General features: G+C 42.1%; 1 protein-coding gene across 9 annotated transcripts in view; it reads left to right on the top strand.

Moving 5' to 3' along the window:
* Positions 1-23,015, top strand: part of ptprfa (protein tyrosine phosphatase receptor type Fa) — a 234,180-nt gene that overhangs the window by 179,655 nt on the left and 31,510 nt on the right. For all 9 annotated transcript variants that reach the window (XM_068593176.1, XM_068593171.1, XM_068593170.1 and 6 more), the window contains 3 exons: positions 810-891; positions 7,483-7,695; positions 22,427-22,584. In XM_068593176.1, the coding sequence (XP_068449277.1) occupies positions 810-891; positions 7,483-7,695; positions 22,427-22,584 (453 nt within the window). The remainder of the gene's footprint in view (positions 1-809; positions 892-7,482; positions 7,696-22,426; positions 22,585-23,015) is intronic.

Below are 23,015 nucleotides of genomic sequence, written 5' to 3'. Positions count from 1 at the left end.
TTGTCGTGTCTTCAGCACACAGCAGCGCTGAGAGGCCGAGTCAAGTGGAGCCGCACAAAAGATGCACACAGACAATGTGTTTTTGGAGTTGAATCAATAGCTCAGCTTGCCTGCTTTATTTACTTCTTCTGTTCTAGCCCGTTCATAAGCGGCCAATTATCCGCTGCAGCAGAGACTTCTTTCAGGTCAGAGTTTCAGAAGCAAACAACACACTCAGTCCCACAACACAACAACCACACGGCCATGCTAACAATAACCCTGTGCCCATTCTGAGCTCTCTTCTGACATTAAAAAGCAATTTATTTAAGTGTCGAGCTTTTAAACCACAGTTGATCAGCAAAGACAATCCCAAATGCAAAGGCTGCAATTTAGTGGAAGGTTACTTCTGTTTTTTAGGAGCTGGATCGAGGAGACAGGCGCTGCAAATGACTTGGACTTAATTGTGTTTCAAGTGTTTGTTTCCCTAAAGAAATTGCCCACAAGTACGCTGTAAGAATAGAAATGGGTCTGATGGAGAAAAAAACACTAATAGTATTTCTCGATGAATGCCTGACCCAGACCTTTTCATAAGCAAACGTATCCCATCAGGGTTGAGAGAAGAGGAGATGTGAATCTACAACATTTCTATCAAATATTATGAAAACACTGGAACACAACGACATCCTGTTGAAGCTGTGTGTGTGTGTGTGTGTGTGTGTGTGTGTGTGTGTGTGTGTGTGTGTGTGTGTGTGTGTGTGTGTGTGTGTGTGTGTGTGTGTGTGCGAGGTATATGTTTGTGTAAAGCAGCTGTGTCCCTGTGTTTGATGCAGGTGCTACTACATCGTGGTGGTCCCTGTCACCCCGGCTTCTCTGAGGAGATGGGAGAACCCTGAAGACATGGACATACATGAGGTGAGTTGACGTGTACTTGTCTTCCCATGTAAAAGAAACAAAGTCTCCCTCGAGCCGACTCCATTCCTTACTAGCTGCTCCCAAAAAACTAAAGCATTACATGTTAAGGTCCGGTTCAGCATGGAGTGGTTATGAGTAATAGTACCTTTTTTCTTCTAAACAAACACGGTTATCTTCAAATAATGTTTCAACACACTGTTACAGACACTCAGTACATATAGCTTATGTAGCACATTAATTCAAACCTCAATAAACAACACATGTTCACAACCAGGATGCCATCATCAGGCTGAAGAAGCGATGGATTTACATGCGTTTAGTTTGCTGAATCTGATTTTTAAACGCTGTATCTGCAAAAGTGATGAAACATCTGCACGAGGCATGTTTAGTGTGTGTCGTTGAGGCCCGATGAAAACCTTTCTGAAAAGACATTTGCAAAGCAACCTTTTTATATAAAAACCTATGTTTTAATTCCACCGTGTTTGGAAGCAGTTTACTGGCTACATTTCCTAGACTTTCCTTCCGTGCTGCATTTAAGCCGACTGAACCAATTTTTGATCCGTAGAAGCGCATGAAGCCAAGCAACGCATCCATTTAACGTGAACATGACCGCCCTCTTCATGTGGCGACGCCCACATGCTTTACACACAGCAGTGAACATGCTGCTGGAGCGTGTGATGCAACGGAAACAGGGACCTGGCCCTGAAAACCTTTTGGCTCGTCATCGCAGGAAAAGCACAGGTGTTACTAATTACATTAGCGATGGTTCTGTTCTCTCCGAAGAGCCGATCAGCCACAGCGGTGTAACAGGGCGCCAGCACCCTGGAACCCAAGCAGCTCGATTGGAACCCAGCCATCTTTCATTTAATTATTTTCACCTGTGTTCTTCCTACTGTGACATGACAACATGTCTTGTTTGCTGTTTATAACACGGCATGATATCATTGGATGGTATTTGCTGTATTGTTTAAACTAACCTCACAACCAACAGGACTTTATTTCTGAAGCCCGTCCAGCAATGAAAACATTGGACTGAGGATCGACCTTTCTGTTAGGGGGACTGCAAACATAACGCTTGAACTTGCTGATGCCCAGGGGAGGTCATGGGGTCACTAAATTGTACAAGGGTCTTCCTCTGGAGAGCATGAATGGGCTCAGTGACTGTTAAGGCAATCAGTTGTCGGTGTTAGTAATATGTTTGTACAATTTTCTTATTGGGGTAGAGCTAGATAGAAGCAAGGCGACGTGATCTGAGGACGCAGATTATTCATGACAGTCTGTCCATTGAACGTTTTGTTGGTCGTAGTCTAGTGAACCCGCCAAAGAAAAGTTTATCCAATAACCAAAATGGGCAGTCATCTTCCTCGGAGCATTGACATTCAAGGATTTTTTGTAAGTAAAGAAAATATGGAAATCATGTGAAAGCTCAAATGTTGGCGTGGGGATTGTGATGGGGAAACTAATGGGGATCTTTTATAGATGTTGGTGCTGTAAAATATCCGATAATATATTTCATGGCAATCCAACTCATTAATATCTTAAAGTTGGACCTGAGGGAGGCACTGAGGAAGGCTTATGGAGGGTTCAACTGTCAGGGGTTCTTTCCTTGAATGTTCCTTAAATGAATTCCCTAAATGTCTATTCGTTGGGAAACCCAAGTAGGGAGGTGAAACAAAAAGTTGAGATCTCAAAGCTATAGGAGGCTTCCTCTGGGGAGCAGGAATGTTAGCAAAAAGTATCATGACATCTTGCTGGTCGTTTTTGTGTTGCAGAGTTATGTCCAAAAGTTACAAAAAGGGAAACTATGGCCATGATGTCGGTGGAATGGAGGAAGAGTTTTTCAGCAGAGGTTGCAACAGAGCCGATGTCCGTTTAAAACGGGACAGCCGGAATGACAGCTCGTAGGGAAGACAACAAGGTCCAGGAGCTCCTCACTGATCACGAGAATGCACCTTGTCTTTTGTCATTGTAGGATTCTGATTACTAGAAATGACATTGAGTGGTGTGGGCTATACAAATATTATCGTCATAGTTTGAGAAGAGAAGTTGGAGAAGTAGAAAGCAAATGGTTTCTTTTATTTGTAATGGTGGTATGTCACAAGAAGGCCTATCAAGGTGCTTACAAGTCTGAAAAGTCTGCTCTGGTAAACACTACCTTGATTTTGGACCTGCAAGATATATTTCTAAAAGTCAAACATACTTTTACTCAATCATTATTCACTGTTGGTTATTTATGTTACCATATGGAGCTGAATCTAATATGGTTTTCCCACAGCTTTGATAGTCTCCTGGTAGTGTTGGCCTTTTACTAGTCAACACATCCTTCCATTTGCTGGATAAAAAAATGTAATTACATTGCAACTTTATATCTGATTATATCTTGCATGAGTCATGATAATGTAAATATGTTATTCCAGTGGAGATGTGGGGTCCCTTCTTTGTTTGGCCCGTTCTGTAAAAGAAAGGATTAATGTTGAACTGAAAAAAAGGTTATTGTTGGTTGTGAGGGAGTTGGGTTGGTGCTCTTATTTTAGAGAATGACTCAAAGGCAAAGTTTATCCACTGGCTGACCAATGAGCAACAACTGTCATCCCACTGACACGTCTTCTAGTATTCAGTTGTCTTTACGACGTCTCACTTTTGGGATTATGTTTGTCTTTGCACTGCATGGGCGGAGGAATAAGTACTGAGTCATCCCTGCTCCTGGAATGTAAAACAACCGCTGAGGGATGCAAGGTGTCACCAAAGTCATAGAATCTCCGTTTGCATTGGCAGGAGCACTGAAGAAGTTGCTGCAAATGTAAATACTGTAATTACCGGCTGTCAGTGAAAATCCATTAGCCATGTGTTTTGTGTTTCACTTCCAGAGATTCTAACCTGCAGGTGAACTGGCTGCTCTTGCTGTATTTACATAAGCCACCTCTGAGTAAGTGAACTGGGTTCTGCTCCCCAGAACCTTTACTGTCGTCTCGAAAGGAAGAGTGGTCGTTGCCTTTCTCATTGTATCTGAAGACAGTTATAAGAACAGTCGATGATTCTCAATGATGTCCTATGAATACATCTCTGAAAACCTAAACCAGGTAGTGGCCTATAGACACAAAGGCATCTTATTGTGTAAATCCTCCAGTTTCTCCTCTGGATTTGTGTCCTGATAGACTTCAGTCTCTCCTGATACATAATATGTATATCAAAGTGTTGGTGAAGTGTTCACACGTGTCTTGTAAATATACAAATATACATTTGATGACATGTTATCAGTAGTGGCGGTTGAGGTTTTAAATGTCTGCCAGCTTTGTTTGCTGTGGTCCTTATTATGTTTTTAGCTCAATTTAGGAAGAAGTAGAACACTGATGGGCGAACACGTAGCGGTTGATGATAGTGCCATGAGTTACCGTCTCACGTTCTGCTTCACAAAAGATCTTGCTCTAGTCATATTAAAGCACAATCACATCTATGGTTGTGCAGCAACATTTTCTGATTTAAATTAGAGGCAGAATCATTCCTCACAACTCCCAACAATAGGCCATAAGCACTGAAGACAGTCTGGCGTGACACCACTTAGCAAATAGCACAGAGCAGAGAGATATGCTGTTTGCTTGGCAGGACAGTTTCGGCTGCACTTCACCCTTGGGTATCCGTCCCGGGAGCAGCCGGATCGAACACAAGGACAACACGATCACCGTCAACACTTCCCACCAGGATGGATCCACTCCATTCTATTGTCAGTGCCAATGTGTTTACCGCCTCCTTTGATCAGTTTTACATTTCGGTTCAGCAAAGGGAGTGTGTCAGTGCAGAGGCTTTCTGGTTTGAGTTTGATGGGGGACTTAGCATTTAGATTAAATAAATACAGGACAGGAATCAGGTGAGATTGGTGTGATTTCTCTCCCACACCCAGGTCACAGCTCATTGATTTGAGTCATTACAGTCAGCCAACACATATGGAATAGATTATCGTGGGGATTTGAAATATCCGGCATTATATTTGGCTGCCAGTCTCTGATGTCGTCTCTGATGTCGGGGAGGGAGGAAGGGCAGACAACATGGCTTTCAGGTGATCTGTCTGGCAGCATGCGTGCAGAAAGAGAGCACTGAGGGCCCTTCATACTCAAAAAGGTCCATTTCATATATGAGGCAGCAAGAAGAGTGTTATATGTGATTGTAGCAGCGGACACGAGTTGACTACCAAAACACGTTTACAGGCTTATTTCATTTGTGACGCCTGATTTTGACTTAGCTAAGCTTAGCTAGCATAGGACGAGTTATCCTGTAATCATCTGTGCTAAGTCCCGCCCCTCAGACTGGCCAATCATAGTGTGGCATTGTCCAGCTCTGACCATAGAACGACAACTCATCAACTCTGCTATGTAGACTCTCATCAAACTGCTTATTTTTGATGTTGGTTGGGTGGATTTTGAGCTTTGAACATTTTATTTACCCCAAACAGACAGTCGCGGGAGAAACTCAGGAAGAGCAGAGAGACTAAAGTATCGGGGCTCGCAAGCGCATTGAACGTGACTGTCACTCATTTCGGTCTTAAGACACGCCCTCCCGGCACACAGCTGTTCGGAGGCGTGTATTTCTCGTCATGAAATAGCTTTTTCGTCTTTTCCAATAATTCAGGGAGTGCAGTTAGTGACAGGTCTGCCACAGATGTGTTTGTGAATGGGTGAACGAGATGCAAATTGTAAAACGCTTTTTCCTTGAAATGAAAACTAAAGATAGTTTAGTCTAACGTTGTTTAGTTAAATTATAGTCTAATTATCTCTGAGCAATCTGGAAGTGACTTTGAATTTTCAAAGGGGAAAAAGTGCACACAATGGCACACTGATTGATTTGCAGCCTTGCAATTAGACCAACGCAACAACACTACTATATTAAAATGGACAAAGACAAACACGTAACAGGTGTACCAGTCTCACTGTGAATTTGCTTGAGTCATATGAGGTAGTTCCTTTGGCTTTCCTCGTGACTCCGTTGATATAAATCATCCAGTGTTAAGCTCGGCCTCTGGCATTCAGGAAGGATGAAATACAACAAAAGTTACGGTAGTGGCTACGGTTCTTTAAATCCTGGATGACCGCCAGAGTTCTTGGTCACTCAGAATCTTGTGATCTCGCAAGAACATCCCACCGGACTGATCTCAGGATGACGCCGGACCTTATACCCGGCTGGGGGTCATCCGAGGTTACAGGAGACTTTGTTATAAATACTCGACCTGTGCATGCGCGAGACGGATGATATCCTGTGTGAAGCACTGCCTCAGGCGGTCATCCAGGATTCAACTTTCGTTTTGTTCGCTTTGTGATCGGCTGCACCTTTCTCTTTTTGGAACCTGTAAGACTCTCTGATTAATAGTACTTTCTTCGAATTTGCCAGTCCATGACTGCACATTTAGGGCCTCCCTGTTTGTGCCACTTCCATCAGCAACAATTGTGACAAAGATGGAAGTATAAAAATTGCTGAATCCATCAAGTGTAATAGATTAGATGAAAGTTCTTCATTTAGGCCAAAGGGCTGAACTGTGTCAGGAGTGTGAATCCAATATGCCTCTCCGTGGAGCAGTGGGTTGATAATACCTCTTGGAAAAGGTAGAATTGTGTCCTATTCCCCAGAGCTTTAGTGACGCTGTAGAGCATAGTGCTGAGCACGAGCATAATCCATGTTTTGTGTGTGTATTGCAGTTTTGTGCTGATTCTTTAAAAGCTCATTTAGTTTGTCCAACATAAACCACACCACAGAGAGGTTCATAATTTGGACGAAATGTGTGCTGCTTGTTGTTTATGAATCATTTTTTTTGGCGTGTTTTTTTTTCAGCAGTGCATGAATACATAAAGTACTTTGAGTCTGACAAATGAGAACATTGTGCAGCGTGGGGGAACAAAGCCTGTAGGTTAAGACGGGGGATGAATGTGTTTGGTGCTGTGTGAAGTGTCAGAGTGAACCAGTCTCTCAGATTGTGATCAAGGGAGCTAAACTCATATTATTTGGAGCTGGAGGGACATGGAGGATGATCCAAAGTTTCAGGACAATGTTTTTCACCCTGCAGGTTAAGGGAGGATATTTGGTGAAAAGGTGACAGGCATGAAGTAGTGGTCGCTCTTCTTCACAAAGAGGGATTCCTTGCTGAGGGGTCTCCCCCATGCTGAAAACACTATCATGTTAACAGCTTCGGACTGGAAGCCTGGAAAGGACTACAGTTTCTGTTTACTCTCAATAATTGCCCAGTTGGAGCTGTTGTGGAGTGTTTTTCCTCAGCTTTGGTTTTGCAGTAAATCATAGTCTCAACAGTACCGTTGTGCCCCCTAAACGTTTCATGCTGTTCTTTAGTGAAAAAAAGCAATTTGAATAGATCAGAAAATGTTCTGGTCTCTCTTTATATTTATCTTTTATATCTCACTTGAAAAGAAGTACGAAGCTCAGAATCCGGCATCAAATTCCGTGTATGTGGAATATGAGAACAACAAAAGTCACATATCAGAAATAATATGTGAAGAACACGTCCTCCATGCGGAGGTAGTGGTACTTTCTGTCATGTCATGTTGTGTTACGCTCGTCCCAAAGTGGCCTGTTGTGTCGTCCCCCGGGCAGCTCCTGGAGGCCGGTGCTGATGGCGGTCTGCAGAGGCAGAAGAGACAGAGCCAGGACGTCCTGCAGCCTTACATCGCCGCCAAGCTGGACACTCTGCCCGAGACCTTCACTCTGGGTGACGAGAAGACGTACAACGGCTACCACAACAAAGCCCTGCCGGGCCAGCAGCAGTACCGCTGCTTTGTTCTGGCTGACTTGACGGACCACGAATCTGTGAGTGACCTCTGTGTTTACGAGCATGTGCAGCGCGGCAGCTTTAATGTGTGTTGAAGCTTCAACCAATGATTTTATAATTTCATTCAGAGCACAGATGTGAAATACCAATTATATGAAAGTCAAATATATATATATATATGAATAACATGTATCATATAATCATTAATCTTATTTAAATAATATTAAATAAATTAAAATACAATAGAAATCACAATAAATCATATTGAAATAACATTCAAAGACAATGCAAATCATGTAAAATAACATTAAATATATAGAAAAAACATTTATTTATCAAAAGTCAAAGTCAGTTTTATTTGTCACTTCTTGCATCTGTGCAAACATACCGAAGCCTTGAAACTGTGTTTACAATTGAGAAACAATTAAAAATACCTAAATAATGAATATATACTAAACAACCAGTGCATATTGTGTAGGCACCGTTAACGTTGTGATTTTTGTATTCTGGTCTAATTTTAAATTGTGTTCTCATTGAGGTATTTTACTCATGTTCATGTCTTCTCGTCATGGCAACACGTTCATGAACACAGTTCTTATCCATCCTATAGCAGAGGGAAGTCCAAACCACAATGCTTTCATCTTACTTTTACTTTTATTAATGCTGCAGACGGTAAACAGCCAACCAGATATTGTTTTTGTGGACGAGAGCAGGACAGAAACATGAGGAGAAGCCAGCAGAGAACGCGTAGAAGGCATTTACACATGTTTTAATGCTGGAATACCTTCGTTTGTTATGCCTCAGTCAAAGAGAGAGCTGTTTAAGTTTGGAACAGAATATTAAGAGAAAGCTGCATTTTATAGAGCTGTATTGCTGTATGTATGTATTACTACAATAATAACAAAATCTGACAAGACATAATACAAGGAAATTCTGATCACTGTAGCAACACATCGACCAGCTGCGACATGATGCGCCCACTTTAAGTAAAGCGTTGCGTAATGCAATCTTACTTTATATTTTAATTTTATTGCACACAAAAAAAGACAATAGATAGACATAACATCAAGAGGACGACAAAACAATGAGATACAAGCCAGCAAGACCTCACGTATTCAGGGTATATAAGTATGGGGCGTGTGTGTGTGTGTGTGTGTGTGTGTGTGTGTGTGTGTGTGTGTGTGTGTGTGTGTGTGTGTGTGTGTGTGTGTGTGTGTGTGTGTGTGTGTGTGTGTGTGTGTAATCTTAGTTTAATGGCACAGTGTGCGGGGTTTGGTGCCATCTAGTGGTGAGGGTGCAGGATGCGACCACCTGAATCCTCTGCTCTGCTGACTCAGCGTGGTCACGTCGTTGGCGTCGCTCTGGAGACATGAAGGGCTCATTCTAAGCTCCCAAAAACACATTTCTTAGCTAAAGGTGATTATATATTAATGAAGACATTAATGAAGACGTTGTGAATATCATATTGAATTTCTGCTCATAGATCCTGAGAAATGCTACACTTTGTGTTTTTTTAAATAAAAAGCAAGAAGAAGGGAAGAATAATATCAGTTTGCTGGGAACCACATGGACAGTCTGCGCTGTTTTGCAGTTGTTTTTTTCTTTTAATCTTATTTGTATCTCACACACACGAGAATACAGTCAACTTGTAATATTAAAATCATCTCACTCATCAGAGCTGCTTAAACTGCAGACGGCTGGACCAAAATGTACTGACATTAATCTATGTCATCCCACAGCCGTTATATTGATCGGAGGAATCCATTTGCTGTCAGTCATAAGTCAAATTGAACATCAAGCGGCAGTCGATCAGGCAGAAATTCTGATTTGGAAGTTAGTCGAGGTTAAAATCTGTACAGCAGCTGCCCATCTTTACATTGGCCTGTTTATCCTCATGTTGATCGGATACATCACACGTTTGATATCATGCGGCCTTGCAATGAATGCAACTTTTGTGAAAGTTGTATTTAACGATTGGGAAACTTGCAATTATATGGTTCAGCTCTCTGAAGGCAGCTGTGTGTATTGTTGCTGTATTGCATTGCATTATATATGAAGGTGTTTCTTCTTCTCCATGCTATAATGTGTTGGTGCCCGAGATCAATGGTACCTTCGCAGAACCAAGCGTGGTAATAATACAAATGGAATCCCAGAGGGTCTGACTGACCCAGCACCAAGTGTTTTATGTCATGTACTCCTCCTGCATTCCTAGAGCAGGGAAAGACTCTGGCCACAGCCAGCTGTCCCACATGAGAGAGGCAAAGTGTGTGACTGGATTAAGCTGTACATTAGCTCGCATGCAGCAGCGTCGTGTCAGAAAGAGTTCACCAACACCAAGGCTTCTGCTTGACACCTCTCGCCCTTTTAATAAATCATAAAACTCCACCAGAGGACGAGGCTCAGGCTGCGTGCATGGGTTTTTAATATGCGGATCTATTGTGGATCATTCCTTGCCTTTTAAAATCGTTAGATCATTCTCATAAAGCTCCACTCCCACCCTGTGGGTCACATCCAGGGCCTTGCTGCAGTGTGTGTGTCCCATACATTCCCCCAAGGCCTTGCATCACTACATAAACAGAGCAGAGCTTGTCGTAGCATTGTCTTTCCTCCTCATTTTGGTTCTCGGGCAGCAGTGCACACATGCCGGACACGACGCAGTGATGCAACTCATGTCCTTGAGTCATGCATCTGCAGGTATATCTCTCCAGCAGTAAAGTCATGAGTCCTGTGGTCATCCACAGGACTCTTGCTTTCAGAGCGCAGCATCTTCAGACTAATTGTAATCGCTTTTATTCCTCATATTAGTAATTTTCCCTTGTGGTATCTTCATTAAAATGGGTTAAGATTTGGTCCTGAAAGACTAGAGCATAGGTAGCAGTACTCCATACCTTTAAGTATGTTCTTCAGTCTACGGATACCTGCCTCACGCTGGGAGTTTGCCCAACCAGTCTTCAGGTTTCCCTCAGAATGAGCTGGAAAATGTTACGGGTGAGAGGGAAGCCTGGGTCAGCCTACTGGGCCTGCTGCCACCAAGACCCGACCCCGGATAAACGGCTGATAATAGATGGATGGTATCAAAGTAAGTACTCTATTGGTATCTGTATTACTTGAAGGTTATTACTGATGCTTTTGGGAAATAATATGACAGGTGTATCCAGGAAACAAATATAGGACCAAATCTAAACTTTTCCAATACTACAAATAAGTATGCACACTCAATTCTGCCTCATAATACGTATGAAACGTCCTTCGACACAAATGCACTACATTTAGACTGAGATGAATGTTGACACAAGAGTGACGATGCTTGATGAACCTGTCTGATCCATAGATGTCACATGGGGCACTACAGTGGCTCAGCTAGTAGTTTGACAGCCACATTTAAAAGAGGGAAATAAGAGAAGCATTCAAGTGGATCTGTTTCTGTTTTGAGGAGTACATTTGATAGTGTAAGATAATTGTAATGTAATTTGTAAAGTTCGACAGAATATTTTAAACATTTCTAAAAGGACAGTAGAGAGGTTTTTTGAAACAAACTGTCTGTCTTACAAAGAGACAAAAAAGGTAAAGAGAACCAATGAAAATGAACCTCACCCTTAATGGGGGGCAAATGCATGCTTATTTTTAATAACCCAATCAATTCTTATGTTCTTGTTCCAACTAGTAATTAAATTTATCAGCAGGTGCAAACTTATCTATCCACCCACGTCCTGTATTCAGCTTTGAAGAGAAAACAGCAATATTTCAAGATAATTGACGTGGAGCTCGATTTGTGCTTCCAATGGGGACTATAGGCCTCTCCAACCTTTCACTTATGGTAGGATATATTTTACCATTACAACTCTCTTTATGGAATCAGTCATTTCTTGTCATAAGGGTTTTTGTAGGATGTCTTTCAAGTCAGCACTTATCATTGGTTTAATCAAATTGCTAAAACAATTAAGCATAGTCGTTGTTATTCAGGAATTGTAATATATGTACGTTTGTATAATAGTTGAATGTGTTATTTCAAATGGATCCATCAGTTCTTTCCTCAGCGATATGACAAGCTAGTTACAATATAAGCTGGCATGCTGACAAAGGTAAATGTTCAGTCTTTTGTGTTAATACGAGGTCATACTGAGCTTTTAGATGAAGCCTTTCTTTGTGTAGTTCTGGTGGCGGGATTAAGAAGTATTGTTGTATCTGGTTTCCTTATTAAATCAATTAACTCTTTCTGTTTCTGTTTTCTGGTTTTTATTCTAAACCGGAGTAATTTATGATCCCTTTCCTAAATACAACTCTCAGTGTCTCCCAACGAGTGGATGATGAAATAGAGTCAGATCTATTGGTCAGCAGAAAATCATCCATTGTATTTGCTGTACGTGTGGAGAATTGGTTGCCAATACAGCGGTGTTACATTTCCAGGCAGCACAATGGAATACAAGGAAAGTTCAAATTAGTTCAGAGATGCTTGATCAGATTCCACAATAGCCATTATTCTGTCTTCTTTATTGCAGTAGGAGCGTTTTATCTATAAAAAAAATGGGTCAAAACCTACTCAGCTTTTTAAATGATGGACATGTGAGAAATTAGATAATTTCTTTTTGTGAAGCACAGGTTGAACGATCCAAAGGTCCACAAAGCAACTTCATCCATGAATTGCCGTGTGGCATTGGCCATCGAAGAGGGCTCTCCTGTAACAAAACCATTTGTATGATAAGCCTTGTATTGTCAGAAAATCTGAATTTGCAGAAAGTGTGGAATTAATTTATTACTTATAAAACATCAATTAAATTTACTTAGTCGGCTTTGAGAATTATCCACAGTTCTTTGTATGGCTTTCATAGAGGTTTAAAGGTTCTTATTGATTATTGGATGAGGAGGGAAAGACCTTTTCCCTGACTGGCACAGTTTGGACAATTCTTCAACTAATTCCTTCGTATTCCCTGAGCTTGCAGTCTCACCTTGTCTGGGGTCTGGAGTTGGAGAGGCCATTGCTGCTGGCTTGCTATCAATGGTTTAGTGTTCCATTGTCGATGCAGCCTTCCTTTGTTTGTATTTGAGGTTACTCATTGTAGGTCCATGAGATAAATGACATACTTCTTAGTTCTTTATATTCTTGTGTTGGGTTGGTGCTCTCCTCTCTGCGTCCGACTATAGTCTACAAGGAAGACTTTTGATGAAGATTTGTGACTCTACCTCTTTCCTTTTCAATGAGTCATGGTGTTAAATCAATGGAGAAATCGAGGAACATGATCCTCACTGAGCTCCCAGCCTTGTCCAGATGGTCTGCAGGGGGTCAATTGCTGGTCTGGTCAGGGGTCAGACCAGCGGGGTAGGAGAGGATCGGTCTGTCAAGGGTTTCCATCACCACACAACCCCCACCACCTACGTCGGCTGATCCAGGGCTAGGACTCGCAGCCAACACCATTTCCTAGTTTTACAAGTCAGTGGTTAAAATCTTCCCCATGAAGTGGGACAATCTTCTTCTGCCAGTGGAGCGGTAACAAGTGCAGCAACTTGGCTGCTCGACCAAAGTACAATGTTGGGCGCCACATGCCATCCGCTTGGTTAGATGTGACATGGAAATATGTAGAATAGACTGTCATACAAAAACGGGAACTACAGACATCAGCATGTCTATAATACATTGAGATGACATGAAACTAAGATAATCTAATGCTATTTATTATTATAATAATATATTTTTAATCGTACAAATACGACTAACTTTCGCAACACCAGCCTTGGAGTGTGCATCTGAAGACAAGAGGTCAAACACAAAGAACAACATTGCAAACTGACCTCAAACTAAAATAAATCACAAGGTCTACATGTTGTACTACGTTGCCCTTTATCAATTCTTCTGTCATGAGATGTAGGTTCAGATCTCATTTGAAGAACCGACATGAAGTATTGACCTTTCATCTGACTGTGGGTTTATGTTCCTTTAGGTGAGTTAGTGGAGGCCTATGTAGGAAATGTTGAGGTATAACTCACTCAAGTGAGGATACGAAGTAGAAATCTCCTACACATCCTGGGTGTGTGGTTTCTTCTAGGAAGCATTTGAAATACAAAGGAAGGTCCTGCATTTGGACTTGACTCTCCAGAATTTTGCAGCTGATACAACTTGTGTCCGGCTTCTTTTACTCCTAGTAACCCCCGCCCCGTTTTCAGCCTTCATCAAGAGTGTGCAGTCTTGGACAATGATTGTTTCAATGTGTTAAGTACATAAGAACAGAGTAGCAAAGCCAGGATTCGTTACATGACACTCAGCTCAATGGGATTCAAGCCCGTACAGAAATAGAAACCTAATCACATTCATTGAAAAACGAGAAGTAAGCTTAGCTTTTATTGCTACTGCAAAGCTGCTGGCAGAGTGGAAGGGAGAAGGAAGGAAGGGGGATAAAGCAAAAGGGCACTGCGGCTCTCTGTGGCCCCCACTGCTGGTAAACAAGTTGGGACGTGTGAAATTGGATAAAAGAAAAAAGGCCCAATAAACAGTGTGATAACTTAGAGCAGAGGAAGGAGGGGGCGGATAGTGAGCACAGCAGCTTCCTCTGAATGCTGGGCCCTGTGGGAGTGACAGAGAGGTGAGGAGAAGAGTGAGAGGTGGAGAGAGAGCAAAAGAGAGGGAGCTTAACGGGGGATAAGTCGGGTAGGAATAGGGGAGGTGGGCACCTGAGGGAACTGCATGGACTTACTTGGGAAGGCAAGAAATGTGTAATCATTGGAGAGAGAATGGGCTTCGATGCCAGGATCAGCTTGTGGTGTAGGAGGGATGCTGGACTTTCAGGAGAAAAGAGGGGAAGAGAGAGGGATGGCAGTGCGGAGGACTGGGGGATGTGGAAAATACACTGAGCCCACTGGATAGGATCCAGTCTGTCATATTACAGCAGCGGAGAGAGAAAGCCTACGGCTAAGGTGGAAATCTTGAAGAGTTCTGGGAAATAACAGAGCTGTCTAAACGCATTAGAATCACACATTGTTTCTGCTTATTTTATGAGTCAGGGGCTCTTTTTTCTGGTGGGTGATTATGGACAAAGGAAACAACAGTGAAATGTTCATCCTCCCACCGCTAATAATCCACTTTTTCGTCTTCGCTCAGCCCACCTCCTCATATCCAGCCTGGAGCAGCAGTACGTTTTTCACCCCTGAAGGTTTACTATCTATCAGGAAGCGCTGCTGAGATTAATCACCTCCAAACTCTCCCTACCCCGAGATTTCCTAAATGTAGAATACGCTTCTGTGCCGCCTCAAAGACGTAAAAACTGTCAATGAGAGAAAATAAGCTGAGGAGGCAGATGAGCCGAACATGGTATGAAGCTGCACCTTTTAGCTGTTGGGTTTCCTCTCGAGACTATTTGAAGACTGCAGTGATGTAGAACAGTTTAGGAACTCTGGTGCCCCAACGACAGATCACCAAACCGACATGTGATGTTCATGAGGGACAAGCTTGGACAAGCAACTTATTTTGACCTTTAATTTGTAGGACATGGCCTAATCTTTCGTGATACTAAGTCGCAAACCCAACTTTGCTTCTTTGGACAACAGGCTGCACCGTCACTTTGAGGACGCTGCGCTCGCTCATCTCTCATTGGACAAACGCTAAATGAATGCAATGTGATGGGTTCAGTGGTCCTACAATAAGGCGTCATGCCCCAACAATAAAAGCACAGAATATTATTAATATTCAGAGGAATTTTTGATCAGTGGAATAGAGTGAAGCCATCGCACCACCGGCTTCCTTGTGCACATACAGTACATGAGCATCCTCGTAGCCAGAACAGGAACCCGCTCATTAGAATGTTGCTCCACAACCCTAAAGAACCTCCACAGGGCTCCTCCAACTGACAAACACCCTTTCATCAAGGCAATTTTACTACTTAAACAACTTTATTCCACTTAGCTACAAGCTTCATTCATTCATTCATTATTATTATTATTAGTATTATTATTTCTCTTACCAACCCGCTATTGCCTAAAAGAGAAAAGGGAGAAAGATCTAAGCGATGCTATCCGGGTGGCATGCAAAAAAGAGAAGATAATTAAAGCTTAACTTTTTTAATGAGGGGAATGCACATCTGTGGACGCACTACAAAAACATCTGTCTTTATAAGTAATTTGGTCTCAAGTTTAGCAGCAAGGTTTATTTATTCCTGCGGGGGAGACGAGCAACTTCCATTGGGCCGGCCTGCCCTTACAGGAAGAAGCCAAGCCACCGGCAGAACCTTGGGAGGAGAGCATTCAGCAGAGCGTGACCCAGGGAAGCTTCTCATGTTGGACTCACTGGACGCTGCACCAGCGCCTCTTGAGGGAGTAAGTGGTACTACAGGCTGCTTAGTGCGCTCGTAGAAATCTCTGCAGCACAAGACGGACACCTTAAAACGACGTCAACATGTAAACACATTGCATCTCTAAGATGAAGACTAATAAGGACAGGGATCAGAAAAAAGTAAGCTATGGGTTGGGTCCAAAATTATCAATAACCAATCAAATCACCGAAACTCCCATCCGATTTTCCTACTGACTAATTGTTCCCCTCTCAGGTCCGCGGCCGCATCAATGCGGAATATGTTGTTCACGCGATGTTTCTATGAATAACTCGGTACAGAAATATGAATCAGCTGTTGCTGGACGCTCTAGACTCTTGACTATCGGCCTCCTGCTCTGTGAGCTCCTACGTGACTCTCACAGGAGCGCTCAGCCTGTGGACTTTGTGTCGAGCTCCGCCTTTCACCTTGATTTGTCCATTCAGGTGTCCGTCGACATTTTATGTGAAACTACTCAATGAACACTCAGGAAATCCTTAAGGACCTACCCACCCACCTACTCTGCAAAAAGACACCGGTTTCCTGTCAAATAGACATTTCCAAGGAAATAAGACATGGTGGCCATGGTGTAGTGTATCAGAGGAAGGAGCAGCGTGGTAGGAGGAGCCTGTAGCACGTAGTGTACACCCGCTGCTTTGATGCGGAGGGCAATTGTGAGTACTTTAGTTACATCTGTGCAGTATATACTCATTATAAAAAAGGAGATATACAGGACGTATGTGGATAAGGGAAATACTGAATATTAATGCCACAGTGGAAACATCCTCACTATGTTCAGGATGTGTTTGTGTGAGCAGCATTTAACATGAAAAAAGTATGTAATAATAATGTACTCATTATTTTAAGCAAGAGCGAAGCAGTTTTAGCTAGGTATTATATCACGTTGATGAACCAATCAGAATGTGTGATTTGAGATACCAGTTAGATGATTTTCAACCACAGACTGTATCTAAAAGAAGTTGATGCAGTCATGGTGACCTCACCATCGGTTTGTGGACTGATGTTATGAAGCCTCAAGTCACACTATTTTTCAGTAGCCATCTTGGATTACGGCTGCACCCTAAAGGGTCTTTTTTTATTCATTCTTTCTGTGCAACCCGGTACCAAGGGACCCACGGACAAACTTATGTTTACTGAAGGAATACATCAAGAGAATAGAGTCATTCATATAGACTTCTATACAACCAGAGGAGTCACCCCCTGGTGGTCAGGAGAAGTAATGCAGCTTGAGCACACATAGCATAGACTTGTATACAACTATTTAACACACGTGTATACAATCACATGAGTATAGAGAGAGACATGATTTTGCTTAAAACCTTTTTTGAATGATTCCCGTTAAATGAATCAGTCAGTGATAATGAACAGCATCTAGCACAGTGGTTCTTAAACTTTTTCTGTCTCAACTTACTTTGGAGGAAGAAAAATATTTTGGCCCCATCGCCCCAACAAAATTGTAACAAAATAAAAACAACTTTTGACTCCATCCGTGCTTTTTCGAATGATAAAATAAATGAAACCAGATTTTTCCATCAGACAAAAACTAATAACATGGGCAATCACTTTGTTAGAACAATGCAAATAAAGTTATATCCGTGCAAATAACTTTGTGCAAATAACTTATATTTGTAGGAATAAAACTGCCTATTGTGGCTGCAAATAAAAAAAACAGTTAACAAAAACATGACAATAACATTCAACATGCAGCACACTGCTCCTTAATTACTAAGGATGGTGAAATGCAGAGAATAATTTCTCCCCTGCGGGATTAATAAAGTATTATTTAAAAAATAAAATGTTTTTTTATTTTTAAATCCCCCCCGCTCCCCACCTGTAATACCTCCCTGCCCACCAGAGGGTCGCGCCCCACAGTTTGCGAACCACTGATCTATCGTGAGAAACCTGAGGTCTGCTTCATGGAGGATGACTTGGGAGGGATGATATCAATGATGGCCGGTTGGTGGTGATAGGAGAGCACCTGGGGTGACGAAGTGAATCATCTGTATGGATTTTTTTTACATCACCACATTCTTACAGGATGATGTCGTCTGCTCTGCTCTAATCTCCCCCTTCGCTCTCGTTTCTCATCTCCACACGCCCACCTAACCCTTCACCCACACCCAAGGATATAAAAAACATATATACAAAAATATGCATATTTCAACATCTACATAACCAAAGACAAACCTCTCTGATGCAAGATGTTATATGAAACATATGTATTGTATAAATGGGCCTAAATATATGAATCTCGCTGTTGTTACAGGTATGTTTTCATAATTTCTTAGGTAGGAGCTTTCACATATTCTGTTTTGACACTTCACTCCATGTTAGTTGTCTGGTGAATTCAGTATCATGTGAAAGTCCACTAGCTCATACTGCTGCTGGACACATGTCATTTTGTCACATGTCAGCTGCAAATTAGCAGGAGAATAAAGCAAAAGGTTGAATTGTAATCCGCTAGTCAAAATAGAAACGGTTATTTTGAGGCATAGTGCATGCTGTAGCATTCCTTCACAGTTATTTTTTACTTCCCTCAGATCGGTAGCCCTGTCTCTGCTCCTCATGCAGGATGCTTCTCACACTTCATCAGAGGCCGTGAAGTTCATAGTTAACATTTGTGGAGACAAAAAGCTACACATTCTCATCAGTGAAAACACACAGCGGTGCGATGTCTGCCTGGTCACACGGGCATGTCTTCTGTTAGGGGCCGATCACACCCGACGCGACATAACAGTGCAGCGGCTTAAAAAAACGCTTTGACAAAAACGCGGCAAGCAAAACAACCCGGCGCGTGTGTAGAGCGTGTCTGTAGAGTGCGTCTGTAGAGTGCGTCTGTAGAGTGCGTCTGTAGAGTGCGTCTGTAGAGCAGGCCTGCGCACGCAACCGGGCAATAAAACTTAATTTACAAAATGGATTCAAGCAGACGTCGCGCTCTTGCCCTCGCTGTGTTGTGGGATGAGGAGGAGTAAATAGGTCCCAAAAAAAGCAGAGTTTTTGGGTTCATAATATATATATATATATATTTTTAATTTAAAAGGAAAGAGCACGGCAAATACTACCATCTATTCTGCAGTCGTACTTTCGGCTGAGCAGGAGTCAGTTTGAGCGTCTTCTGAGCAGTAGAGTATTATTTCCATCTAGAATTGTAAAGCTCTTCGTAATTTAATAACGCTAATATTAGCGCCTCGTCGAAGCTTGCCATTTTCTTTTGAATTTCCCACTGTTTATATCACATGAAAACAGGAAGGAATAAAGCCCGCCTCTTGCTTGATCCGATTGGCTGCCTTGGCGGAGTAAAACGTTGATAAGCTGTGCGACTCGGCGCCTTGCGCTTAAAAGTTGAGAATATTTTAACTTTTAAGCTCGCCGAAAAAACGCTAGAAAAACACGTCACGCGGCACTTAAAAGGCATGCATGATTGGTCTCTCAGTCCCTCCACTCTTACTCTAAGATGATGACTTTATTATCATATTACAACATTATTATTGTAATATTGTCTTTTTTTCCTTGAAATATTCTAAATTTATTCTGAAAATCTTGATGATCTACAGAAAAATTCAAATTTGAAAGCCACACAGAATGTCTGAGAGCCTTTCTGCATTAAAGGATTATGTGAGGGTATTTTAAGTGTTTTCCTTTCCATACAAAAGATATTTTTACAATAAATTCATGCAAAAAAACATGAAGAGACAAGCTGAGTTACTTAAAGTGAATCAGGCCGTGTGCATCCTGTTTCATCTTCATCAAGCTACCAACATCTGGAGGGCAGCTCACTCATCAGGATGGAGAGACGAGGTTTAGTTTTCTTTGATGGTCAATGATGCGACCGTGACCTGGGGGTGTGGCCTTTTGAAGAACACATTGATTCTATTGGAGGGATCCAGCACTTTTGGAATTGGAACTTTACTGTTGAAGACTCAAAGTTCTGTTGTCGCGTCAACCAATGTGTTGCCAGCATAATGCATTGCTGGTAGCAGCATGTATCGTCTACGGGGAAAGTGATGTACTCTTTAGTTTATTAAAACATGTTTAATGATAATTGACGGGAACAGACTTTTGTTCATATGTATGCTTATTGTGTGTCGGAGTTCATCTTTGCGTTTGTTGCTGTTGGAAAGCAATAATCAACAAACAGAACGTTTCATTGTGACCGGCGGTGACACTGCATTCAAATGAATGAGCGTTGCTTACCCAATTTTACAAGAATTAAAGTATAAATGCACTCATTTTGATGGCTGAAAAGTAATTGGTTGATGCTGCAGTATCATGTTACGTGATGTCACTCATTTACACAGAATATAGCAAAATTCCTCAAAGTCCCAACAAACAGCATCTCCCAGCTTTTATTGTCATATTTCAGTTATTAACTTGGTGAGTCCACTGTTGGAGGTGATGGTATTCAAGTAAAATCATCCATTAATGTTTAATACACACATACAACACTAAAATATTTGACATAATCGGTAACGCTTCTACGTGAGCTAAAGATAGAGTGGAACTCTTGTAAAGGGATCATGGATAATAAGTGTCTCCGCCTGACATCATGTGTCTGCAGCAGTGTGTTTGGATCGGAGAGGCTGCCATGCTGTCTAACAATGTCAGGGGAAGAGTCCAGAAGGCCTTGTGAAGTTGTTTGCATTATTAGATTTGTCCTCACTGATGCGAATCCTCCACTCTGCTTCATCCTTCCTCCCTGTCCTCCTCTTCACAACGAGCCGCACATTCCCACATCAGCTCAGCCCAACAGCAGTCTGCCTCACCTCGTGTCCACTGCTGCTTCTAACCACAGTCACAACTAACCAGATGCCTTTCCCTCAATCAGCGTGTGTGTGTGTGTGTGCGTGTGTGTGTGTGTGTGTGTGTGTGTGTGTGTGTGTGTGCGTGTGTGTGTGTGTATGTGTGTGTGTGCATGTGTGTGCAGGACTTAAAGCTCCTCTATAGTCTCATTGGAATACTCTCATTGGAAACACACACCCCTTAGTGTTCGGATTGAACACGTTGGGTCACCTGGTAAACTGGCAAACTGAAAACAGTATCGATGCCAAATGGTTCATCAAAATATGTTCCCAGTACTTTTTCACTGTCGTTTTTTAGACGTCAAAAAATAAGTTGATTTTAAACTGGTTGTTTAATACAGAGCCATCATTTAGCCATGAGGTCCTTGGAAATAAGGGTTGGTCGAAGAAATAAGGGCTCAGAGATTTTTTTTCTGAAGGGCTGAAGTTCTACCCAGAACCCTTTGCTTCTGAACTGAGAACCTTTTGATCCCTAAAAAACCTGGACGAAAGAGTTCAAGGATTAAAAAGATGGTTGTCAAAATCAAACGCCCAAAATCCAGCCCTACCTCATGATTTATTTGGAACCATGATCGTTGTAGGTGGCACTGCACCTCAGATTCAGCACTGTACACAAACGTTTCCTTCTTTGAACCTCTTTAATGGGTTTTTGTTAACACTCTTAATAAGTGAAAATGTTCAGGATAAGACCTACGGAGAGGGATGTCTTGATGGAACTTTTCCCAGATGGTTCTCAGCATTGTTCTTCTTGTTGGGTTCTAGGCAGACCCCTCTGAAAGGGTTTCAGGTTGAACCTTTAGAAAAGGTTCTGCCAGCGACCAAAAAGGGGTTCTCCTATGAGAGACAAGTAGAAGAACCCATTGTAGTTGGCACTAGTATTATTAAGAGTATGTTTTGAGGAAGATGGCAGTTCATTTTGGCATAAATCTTTTGAAATATTTTTATTATGTTGACAAAAATGTTTATTTGTTTGATTCCTTATAGACTTTTTAATGTTTCATTCATGCTAGAAGCTTCAGCGGTGTTTATGCCGTCTTTAGTGTGAACATACAGGCATTGTGCTCATGTTTTGTGAGGTTAGCAAAAAGGGGATTGTGAATTGTTGATGACGGACAGTCCAGTAGTTGCTCCTCAACTTGAATAATGTAGAAGATATTAATACAAAACTATCCATTTAGTCAACTGATTCACACATTAATCCTGCATTTGTTCCACTGATAGTCTATAAAGACCGAAAACAGCCAATTGAAAGTAAGGTGAGTGTGACTCCACATACAGTACATCACCCTTTATAACAGCACCTTAACTTTTAGCATAGCTTTATGTAAATGTCTGCTTTTAAAAAAAGCTGCTTTGTTGCTGCTTTTTCTTACCTTTTCTTTGTGGCTTTATAGATGCATTTGGTTAATAAATCTTTCACATTTTGGCATCATTTTTGTTCTCAACGTGAGAGAACCAGTTTGTAGACCTTGTGCAGCATGCACCAGGCAAGGGAAGCATTATCTTGTTTGTCTTGTTTACCCTGTGGAGTTCCTGGCCTCTCGTAGTGCTGAACCCCAGGAGAGTATGTCGGTATTGTACTCCCTGATCTACTTTGTTATGTATAACTCAGGAACTGTGAACTGACTCTGGATCATCCCTCTGGTCACTTGCAGACGTTTGCGGCCAGCCCGTTCTCTGAGCCCATCATGGTGAAGCTCCACAGTGGGATGACCCGACAGACCGAGGACCCGGAGATGCTGTGGGTGATGGGCCCGGTGCTGGCGGTCATTCTCATCATCATCATAGTCATTGCCATTCTGCTCTTCAAGAGGTGAGTCTGACAGTAAAAACTAATCCCTGCTGTCACAGAGAGAGACTGTCTGTTAAAAGCTGTGTTTAAACAGAGAGTCGATGGAGTCCATTTGTTCCACAGTAGGCTCCGCCTCTCAACCAAACACTCGCTACACACACACACACACACACACACACACACACACACACTAAGCATTGCCCGTTAAGCCATGGCCATCTGCATCAGTGTGGATGGAAAAATAGATTAAGAATACTACTTGGGCCGACGTTTGTGTCCTAACTGGCCAGTTAACAGTCGTGAGGACTCAGTGGTCAGTGATGGCTTAAAGCAGTCAATAAGATGCGTTGTGTGAACGACCACAAGAGCTCCTTGATAATACAGTCATCATACAGAACATTCAATAGATGTGAGATTAGCTGTGGGCGAACGGAGGGACAGATACACACTCA

This window comes from Clinocottus analis, unplaced genomic scaffold (assembly GCF_023055335.1).
Source record: "Clinocottus analis isolate CAN_PGR_092001 unplaced genomic scaffold, fCliAna1.0.p SCAF_29, whole genome shotgun sequence".
In the NCBI taxonomy this organism is placed as follows: domain Eukaryota; kingdom Metazoa; phylum Chordata; class Actinopteri; order Perciformes; family Cottidae; genus Clinocottus; species Clinocottus analis.
The sequence above is the reverse complement of the archived record's forward strand: the minus strand, read 5'-3'. Positions and strand labels throughout refer to the sequence as shown.